At 41.0% G+C, this 9,855-nt stretch overlaps 2 protein-coding genes across 3 annotated transcripts in view; both read right to left on the bottom strand.

The window, feature by feature from the left end:
• Window positions 1-295: 295 nt before the first annotated feature.
• Window positions 296-6,627, bottom strand: LOC118426878 (failed axon connections homolog). Its single transcript, XM_035836450.1, has 5 exons — window positions 6,266-6,627; window positions 4,279-4,415; window positions 2,558-2,724; window positions 1,901-2,103; window positions 296-573 (listed from the first exon to the last, which is right to left on the bottom strand). Exons 1-5 carry the CDS (start codon window positions 6,480-6,482, stop codon window positions 323-325), a joined length of 975 nt encoding a protein of 324 aa, XP_035692343.1. The 5' UTR covers window positions 6,483-6,627; the 3' UTR covers window positions 296-322.
• Window positions 6,628-8,533: 1,906 nt separating this feature from the next.
• LOC118426879 (failed axon connections homolog) overlaps window positions 8,534-9,855 on the bottom strand; it is a 32,730-nt gene continuing 31,408 nt past the window's right edge. Inside the window, exons 4-5 of one of the 2 annotated variants that reach the window (XM_035836452.1) lie at window positions 9,370-9,572; window positions 8,534-8,808 (exon numbers count right to left, since the gene is read on the bottom strand). In XM_035836452.1, coding sequence (XP_035692345.1) covers window positions 8,594-8,808; window positions 9,370-9,572 — 418 coding nt within the window. In that variant the 3' untranslated portion in view covers window positions 8,534-8,593. The remainder of the gene's footprint in view (window positions 8,809-9,369; window positions 9,573-9,855) is intronic. The other variant, XM_035836453.1, reaches the window with a different exon arrangement.

Genomic DNA, 9,855 nt, shown 5'->3' with positions numbered 1-9,855 from the left:
TATTGCAGACCTTTCAAAAACCCCATTCCAGGGGCACATACTGCTGATAAACCAATCAGAGCGCTTATTTGCAGTCACATGATTAAAACAGTTGTATAAAATTAAAGGAAGAGATTCAGTGGATAAATCATGCCATGAAAAGCTGAAAACTTGACTACTAACCTTGTTTTCTTGTGTTATATAAGTTCACCACAGACTTTTTGCAAAGTTTCTTTTTTTTCGACCGCCGCCCCAACATTTTTCTGAAAAAAATCCGAGAACCATGAAATTAAATTGGTGTGGCCTAAGGTGTGAGTTTTTTTCTTAAAGTTTGTCAAAAATTTTACATACTGAAAATTTCGGAATACAAAGACATGTCCTCTTTGGTCTTTTTAGCATTTTTAGTCAGTTGGTCCCAGTCTGGCCAATAGCGGTCCTTGATACGGCTGCAGTATGCCTGCAGGTTGGGACAGTCCACAGTGACAATCCTGTGTAGGTAGGAGCCGGGCAACGTCCACAATAGCTCGGACAGCTGACCGAACACTGCTGCATCCACCTCAGTAGGCTCATCTCCCATCAGATAAGGTTTAGTGCCTGGACAAGGGAATAACCAAAGACTGTTGCATTCTATACATGTATGTACCAAAATGGTCTGAAATTGTCTAAGGTGCATTACTGCCCTCAGTCATGCTAATTTCATGGAAATTATGGCTGTCCAAGTGTCCCTCCCTTTAACAGTGTCAATTAATAGGAAGTTTTGAATTAGGGAGAGCACTAAGCCAGTACTGAAGGGTGTCCCTAAAATCTCTTGGGTATAGCTGGAAAATAGCATAACAATCATAGTGTTCCCATAACAAGGTGAGGTGTATACCATTCAATTACCAACAATTTTTACATTTATTAAGCAAATAAGGATAAAGAAGCTTCTACTCTTCTTTTAACTTCCTATCCCTATGCTGTGTTTTGTACCCCCTATTCTGTGTTTTGTATCTCATTTGCCGTGAATTGTATCTGCCGTGATTTGTATCCCCTATGCTATGATTTGTATCCTGTCTGCTGTGATTTGTATCCCCTATGCTGTGATTTGTATCCCCTTCACAATTATTAATCTCCCATCTGCTGTAATTTGTATCCCCTAAACTGTCATTTGTGTCCCCCATATGCTGTGGTTTTGGGCCTGAAAGTGTGTTTCTAGTGCTCAAAAGTGGATCTGAATAAAGTCAAAGTCAAAATAGGGGGCTTTCCTGTAGTTTAATGTAACACACTAAGGTAATGATAGTTGGCTCTCAAAATGCAGGATATAGTCGCTGTGTTTCTGGTGTTACAGGCCTTAAAAAACATTCAGTTGAAGGATTCTGTCAGACCTCGCTACAGTGCTCATGCCTGCATTGCTTAACATATAGCTTTGTGACACCACGATGCCCCAATATACACTTTAAAACATTCTGGTGAAAACTATGCAACATTTCTATAAGTTGACAGTTCAAGATAGATTGTGAAAATACTGTGCGACGGATGCAGTGTAAGATGAAATACATTTTATATGTAACTGCCCCCATTATATATATGAGGATGAAAGAAACAACCTTTTCCACACAATCAATACAATATTTCCAACTTTTCTCCAATTGGTTAAGACCTCCAAAAAACTCCAAAATGAATCTGTTAAAATCACAGAAATCACTAATCATTAAAGACGTGGGACTTTTCATCAGCCACTGCCTCCAAAGAAGAAGTCAAACCTCCCAGTTACTTACAATGTAAGTAACAATGTAGAATCATGTATATAGATAGCTGTTTAGAATAGACACTTTTTAATTTTTACTGTCTGTACCCTTGCAACTAGCCTTCGGGCATGAATTTGCAAATAAATAAAATATAATATATATCATTATATAAAAAAAAGTAAGCCAGAGTGTACCGAGAAAAGTTGAGATGGCCCGGAGATCTTTCTCAATGATGCCCTCCAGATCCACCTTCGAGTGGCGGCCGATTCCATGAGCCCACATGGTCTGCTGGAGCCGGCCCTTGAATGGCCTCAGGAAGAACATGACCGTCTTTGAAACCTCGAACAGGTCGTGCAGGTTGTCAAAGTTGTCAATCCACCTGTTCCAGGCCATACCCCTACACAAAAAAACTTTTGTGTCAGCAATTATTACACATTTTTTACACTGTCAGGCAACATTTCAAGCTTCAATTTATGTATGACTGTGTGTGTGTCTGTGTGTGTGTGCAATTGTAAATTTCTTGTTTAGGATCATTCAATGCAAGAAGTTTTGCTTCCCTCCCTCTAATTTTTTTGATGTTCTACCTAGGCTAAATTTGGGTTTGGCCCGTGAGGTACCACATGTTTCTTAACTCAGAGTTAAACAACACAGGACCCAACGACAAATATACACCATGACCAGTCCATAGCAACACCTGTATCGAGAGATTACCCTGTGGTATCGGGCAATCCACCCTTACAAATCCGTGGGTTCGGAGCCCGCTCAGGGCTCCACACTGAATGAAGCATAAAAGTCTACCTGTGGTTAAGTGTATACATAGAAACTGTTGTTATTGTCAACAGCCCTCGTACCAGTATGTGTTCTCCTCCACCATCTTAGTGAAGGCCCTGCCGACAGCCTTGTCTGCATCACTCAGGCTCCGGTTCAGGTCCACACCTTTCTCCCTGTTCAGGAACTCCATGATGAGACCAGAGTCTCCCATGGCTTCACCGTTGTACTCTATCCACGGGACTTTACCCTGAAAATGCAAAGTTATTTGCCATTTGCTTGATCTTTAATTGGTAATTTCCAATGGGTACTAGCCTGACTACATCACCCTCAAAGCTTGAACCCAACAACTGGCTAAGCCCCTGCCAAAAATGGAGGAGCCCAAACAGCCCTAGACAGCAGAGATTGTAAAACACAAGTACATTGTACATAATGACACTCACTCACCCACTCATTCATGACAGGGTATTGTTGCTCTCTCTGAGGAACCCCTCCCTACATTGGACACGTACCATAATTGTTAAGTTAAAGTCCCTCACACACCAGATGGTGCATACGGCATAGCCCTGGGCCACACAACTCTTTGTTTGTGCAATCACTACAGCAGGGTGCACGTGTAGTCCACTGGCAGTGCCAGGGATTCTGTTCAACTTAACTATTGATAATACTTTTTTCCCGTATGCTGATAATCAATGATGGAATAACAACAAATTAAAGTAAGATCCACTTGCATCAAGTTTTTCCTTGCATCATGTTAAGGTGTGAAAAATAAATTCATAAAAATAATACAGTCACATAACGTCCACAAACTTTGGCACCACGTCAACTTCAGATATACAATACATACAAGGGTATAGCTACATAGCTTTAATTTTTCTGTCAAAACTTGATTAGCGGGTACTAATGTATATAATCTATCTAATTCATTGTGACCTTACATTCATTAGTGTTACGCATAGTCTTTTTAGCGAATGCCCACAAATGCCCACTCTGGAGAAGTCCGCGCTGCACTAATCTCATTTTTTTTGCTTGGAATATGTCCACGTTGTGCTCCCATGCATTAATCCTGAGTTTCAAGTCAATCCATCGACCCGAAGTGAAATAAATCAAAGTTGATGATTTTCAATGGTTTTTTTAGCGAACGCCCAGCAAAGTCATTTTAGCGAACGCCCACTATATCCACAAAAATATCGGTCGTCGCGCAACGACACCTAAACCTACCGCCACAAACATGTTCAAGAAGGTGTCCCATTGATGTGTACGAAGTTTCCCTGCTTAACAAGATTTTTAAGTCCCCTCTTTTTGGTCAAAATGTATGGCGCAGATACTTCAATACATTAACGCTAAAAATTCAAAATGGCGGACTCTGGGTCATTTGCATACTTATGACTGGCTCCATGCGGCCTTTACCGCTTGCCGTGTATTTGTACAAAAAAGGGACTTTAAAAGCTTATAAAGCACTGAAACTTCGTACACATCAATGGAACACCTTCTTGAACATGTTTGTGGCGGTAGGTGTAGGTGCTGTTGCGCGACGGCCGATATTTTTGTGGATATAGTGGGCGTTCGCTAAAAAGACGATCGAAAATTGTCAACTTTGATTTATTTCACTTCGGATCGATGGATTAACTTGAAACTCAGGATTAATGCATGGGAGCACAACGTGGACATATTCCAAGCAAAAAAAATGAGATTCGTGCGGCGCAGACTTCTCTAGAGTGGGCGTTCGTGGGCATTCGCTAAAAAGACCCTCCCTCAGTGTTACACCAAATGTGCTGCTAACTTTTGCATTAGAGACACAAACCTTTGGGCCTATACTCCTCCCATACATGGGCTCATACGGAATATCAGCCATACGCAGATATGTCTCCAGCTTTATACCGAACGGAGTCAGACATGGGATGGCCTTCACAGCTGGCAGTGTATGGAGGTACACCATTCCTGGGAAATACCAAAGATAAAATAGATAAAATCAACACATAATGTAACAATTAAAGGCTGCACATGTAACCTATCATACTTGTACGTACCAGTCATGTAATGTGCACCCGTGAAACCAGCATGACCGGTAGTGGTGCGTACCGGTATGCCGAACCGGAACTGGACTTGCTATAACTCTCGGTTCAAGTCCGGTTAAAACCGGAATGTCCAAAACCGATTTTCTGGAAAACCGGGGAATCTTTTTCTCGTTGTATACTTAAGTATCATCTAAAACAACGCTAGATACCTATGTTACTTTATCAACTGCAGCCAAGGGGCCCAAAAATAACTGTATGTTTGCGAAAATAGATTGGGTCCTACCACTATGAGCGGGCCAGCACATGGTCTCGCAACGGGAACTTCTTTCAAAATCCGGCAACGCGGCAAAAATGACTGGTTCACTTTAGTAATATTAGCCATGAAAATAACGTGTGATTTTGTTTATCTCCTGGTATGGGTTTTAAAGTCCCATACCTTCTAAAATGGAGAAATTTCCCGAGAAAAACAAGTTATAACAAATCACCTGCGCTAGTTGATGTTTGTCGGGCTACTTCACTAAAAGCAGTTGTCTTCGGCAATATTTTTTATCGCAAGCAGCCCGGTCGAGGGGTGGTCGCGGTCGCCGGATACGCTAGCTTGGGGACCTCACATTGGGCAAGTACCTTTAATGCTTGTGTTGATGCGGAAAAATTTAGCGGCTGACCTAAACTGGAATCTCTGGACTCGAGTCCGGACCTGAACCCGATTGTGAGCTTCGGTACACACCACTATGACCGGGTGACAATGATGTTTGTATAACCTGCAAAATTACTGTAAATGCTTTTAAATCATTTTCAAGCCGCTCGTCAAATGTACCTTTGCCTTCCCGTGTTATACAGATATCGTACAGTCCCTAAAGATCACTGATTTCATTCCACATGATAATGTATGGTTGGATGCTAATCAACCATATCTAATTTGCATAATTATTGACAAAATTTAATAAACCAAAGGCATTCCAATTGACTAAGTGCTATTCAAACATAGCATTAATAATTGATAAAGAAAGGAACATAAAATGATTGATTTTACCATATCATACATTCAATACATATTAATCATCATCATTTTGCATATGTCATAAAGGGCAGGCAGTGTACAAAAACAGATACTAATAGTACATAGATACGACCTTAATTTGCATAATTGTTGCAAAATGAGTCCTAAGTAATGCAGGGCTCGAAATCCTTTTTTCTTCATACCTGCACTGGTGCAGGTAACATTGAAAATTACCTGCACCAGACAAATTTTACCTCCACCACTCTGAATTTACGGAAGTATGGATCATACTAAGTTTGTTCAGGAACCATTGCTATTTTTTTCTTTTCTACTTTATAGGTAACAAATATTTAATGCAGCTATAAGCAATAACAATCAACATGCACTTACATCATATGACACTTAATGTAAAAGACCCAGTACATGAACCAGTGCAGGTTAGGTGCAGGTAGACACCAGAAATACCTGCACTCACCTGCTGCACTGACTTGTAAATGCAGGTAACGTTAGTATTTTGAGCCCTGTAATAATTGGAATTTTATCATACTTATAACATGTGACGTGTGTAATTTATCTAAAGGTGAACATCGCCATGCATGGATTATGGAAATGTTGGATCTCATGGAGGTATGAGGTCTATGAACTCTTGTTCATGTTGTTGTTGTTAGTTCACCTTACTCATGGTGTCCGCGGAGTCACCACTGATCAGGAACGCCGCCTAGCGTCCAGACATCAAATTATCAAACTCACAGCCACAGCAGCTGCAGCCTTACCTGGTGTAAACTCTGCCCGTAGCTTGACTTTTGTCCACCTCTGCCCACCGCAGCAGGTCCACACCACCGCCCCGACAAACAGCGCAGAGGCGGCGACCAGCACAGCCTGGCCCGGGGACAGTTGGGTTGGGTCCGTGAACAGCTGTAGGACTGACGTCTGGAGAGACTCGTACAGGGCAGCTAGCGATCCCTGGACGTGTCCTGGGGACTCGGACATTTTCACAAGGCCCTGAAGCGGCAGTGTCCTAAGTTTGAATGATTTTGAAGTACTTCAAAAGAAACGCGAACTTGACAGTAGGCGCGAGCAGGACTTGTGAAGTTGTGTAGTAAACTTGGTGGTGCGACCTGGGGCCTACTTTCAGCAGCTCTGCGGAGTACATGTACCAGTTTGGCGGGTAACTTCCACTTGCACTTCTTGGCGACGCCTCAGGGCCTAGCCTATCAGTGTATATTATACGTCCGATTGCCAGAAATTCAGCAGGAATTTCTGCACTATAATGTGCCTGTGCAAACTCTGTGGGCACCATAACTTGAAGAGCTCAAAATAGATATAAAAGTCGGCAAAATAGATATAAAAGTCGGCAAAATATTCCACAAAACTAGCATTTACATTAATCATAACACTAATTTCCTCCAAAATGAAGGAATAGTTTTTGGTGTGTCGGTTTGTGTGTCCGGATATTTGTGGTCACCATAGCTCTAGAACCTCTGGATGGATTGTAGTGATATTCAGTATGTGGGAAGACAAAGGTCAAGGTCGATTTGGGCCCCCTGGTGTGCGACCCTTGTATTGCAGCAGAACTTCTATTTTTCGTATCTTTTGACCTGGACATGTTATGATCTTGATTTTTTGGTGGCAGATAGCTTGTGATGTAAGAAATAATTGGTCTATGTTTGGGCCCCTAGCAGCTTGCTCTGGAAGTGTAGGGACATTCTGGTCAAAGTCTTCCAAGGAGCCTAACGAAACATAGGAAAGGCAGATTTCCATGATATTTAGCATGCAGGTATCTTTGGCAGAGATGTACATATTGAAGAGCAATTTATGCAAATATGGTCGTAATTTGCATAATCAATGAGGAAAATCTATATTCAGTGTTTTCCATGATAGGACTCAAATACATGTAACATGCAGTTTGTGGCAGGTGGAAGATTAGAAGATACCAACTATGCAAATAACTCCCTAATTTGCATGATTAATGTGAAAGTATCATGATAACTATTCTAAGTACACGTACTAAATGATTTCATCGTCAAAATTGTGACCTGAGTAACATGTGTGAGTTAGTTAAAGCTGTACATAAAGAGCTAGGCATAAATTATGCAGATATGATTTGCATAATCAGAATATTTCATGTTCAGCAGATTAGGCAATGCTGGATGACCTGAAATCAGTAAGTGTGGATATGATAAAGAAAATCACAGAATACAATAAGAAGAAAGGTCTTTAATTTGAAGATCAACATGATAGTTCAATATGAACTCTAGTCTTTACCTCATTTCGTCCTGATCTGGTGTTAAGAAGCTGATTTTGATGCACATAGTCGTAAATTCCCGGAATTTTTACCAATTGGAAATACTACTCATCTAGACTAAGATTTCTCTCTTTGTCATTTACACATGTCTTATCTTTGAGTATCTGCTATTATGAAAAGAAGTAGGTGTTATAAACTGCCTTATTATTCATGCAAATTAGTCCCTGATTTTCATGATAAAAAATTGATTATGTAAGGTATCTCCAAAGCTATCTCAGTCACTTGCTTGCTCACAGTCCATGACAAAAGCTATCTACATTCCAAATACCATGACAATCTCTCAACCCAAATTAATCCACTCCAAAGGGATGATGCAATTACATAGGCGCGAAAAAGTTCCTGTATGAATTCCGGGAATTTTTGCCAACCGGACGTATCATATACTGTAAGGCTAGATGTCTATAAAAAACACCCTCCAACCTCCATTTCACGGAGGTTGAGTTCTACGAACGCTTGTTATTATTGCTTGTAAAGCAAATACTTCATACTGACTCATACAAATAATAAACATTAGATGGTGCCAGTGGCACTATTTTTTTACAAGAGAAATATTGGAATGTCAATTAACACTAGGTCACCTTAATCCAAGGGGTAACCTAAATTCGGTATTTAAAAAAATCTGGGTATTTAGAGACTCCAGGTCAACTACGTGGGTTCCAAATATCAACATTTTCAAAATATTGCAATGTGAAACTACCTTCCATCGACTTAACGCTCCCCAAATACCTTATTTTTGTATACAACAGATATAGGTTACTCTACGGATAAAGGTGAACTAACGTTACAGAACATATCCTCATTGGTCCTTTTTAGTTTTCTTAGTCAGCTGGTCCCAGTCTGACCAATAGCGGTCCTTGATACGGCTGCAGTAGGCCTGCAGGTTGGGACAGTCCACAGTGACAATCCTGTGTAGGTAGGAGTCATGGTTAGCCCAACAAAGCTCCGACAGCTGACCGAACACTGCTGCGTCCACCTCAGTAGGCTCATCTCCCATCAGATAAGGTTTAGTACCTGCAAAAGGAAAACAAAAGTAAAAAATGTTGTACCTTAAATGTATACATGTATGTGTCTAAAAATGTCTAATATTTGAATGACATGTCAATAGACTTCAATAGGTCAAAGCAATTGTTTAATTGATATCAACTTTTTGTTGATGAATGATTTGCATTCCCTATGCTGTAATTTGCATTCCCTATGCTGTGATTTGTATTCCCTATGCTGTGATTTGCATTCCATATGCTGTGATTTGCATTCCCTATGCTGTGATTTGTATTCCCTGTGCTGTGATTTGCATCCCCTACGTTTTGATTTGGGGCCAGCATAGCGGGCTAGAGTATTAGTTATTTTGCAACAAAAACAATTGTTGGCTTTATACATTAAAGTTGTTCCTAAAAATGCAGGAAATAGTATTTCTGAGGGTTATTAGATTAAAATTTTTAAGGGAGGATACCCTCCGACCTCCCTTAATTGTTAATGCCCGTTATCACATGGCTTTGCCCACTCTGTGAAAAATCCAAGTGACTGGACCCTCTCAATGTTTCTCAATAACTTAAACAGTAAGACAGAGTGTACCTAGAAAACTTGAGATGGCCCGGAGATCTTTCTCAATGATTCCTTCCTGTTCGTCCTTAGAGTGGCGGCCAAGGCCATGACCCCACATGGTCTGCCGAATCTTGCCCCTGACTGACCTCAGGAAGAACATGACCGCCCACGGTAACTCAAACAGGTCCTGCAGCTGGTCAAAGTTGTCTATCCACCTGTTCCGCACAAGACCCCTAGACAACAACAAAATTTGCAACAGTGTCAGCAAATAATACACATTGTGTTATACACTGTTAGGGAACATTTCAGGCTTTCTTTTGTGTGTGTCTGTGTATATGTCTGTGCGTGTATGTGTGTGTGTGTCTGTGTGCAAGTCTTTGGGTGGGTGTGTCTGTACATGTACATGTGTGTCAGTGAGTGTCTGTGTGTGTGTGCCTTTGCATGTGTCTGTTTGTGTGTGTCTGTGTGTGTGTGTGTGTCTATGTGTCTGTTTGTGTGGGTGTCTGTGTATGTGTG

The sequence above is a fragment of the Branchiostoma floridae genome, chromosome 12 (assembly GCF_000003815.2).
Source record: "Branchiostoma floridae strain S238N-H82 chromosome 12, Bfl_VNyyK, whole genome shotgun sequence".
Lineage (NCBI taxonomy): Eukaryota > Metazoa > Chordata > Leptocardii > Amphioxiformes > Branchiostomatidae > Branchiostoma > Branchiostoma floridae.
This window is presented reverse-complemented; position numbering and strand designations above follow the sequence as displayed.

What these genes read in the sequence shown, in the direction of transcription:
- LOC118426878 (XM_035836450.1), bottom strand. Translation starts at nt 6,482, where the DNA reads ATGTCCGAGTCCCCAGGACACGTCCAGGGATCGCTAGCTGCCCTGTAC. An exon ending in ACGGGCAGAGTTTACACCAG is followed by an intron (nt 4,416 to 6,265) that starts GTAAGGCTGCAG and finishes GGTATTTCCCAG; the next exon opens with GAATGGTGTACCTCCATACA. An exon ending in GTGGAGGAGAACACATACTG is followed by an intron (nt 2,104 to 2,557) that starts GTACGAGGGCTG and finishes TTTTTTGTGTAG; the next exon opens with GGGTATGGCCTGGAACAGGT.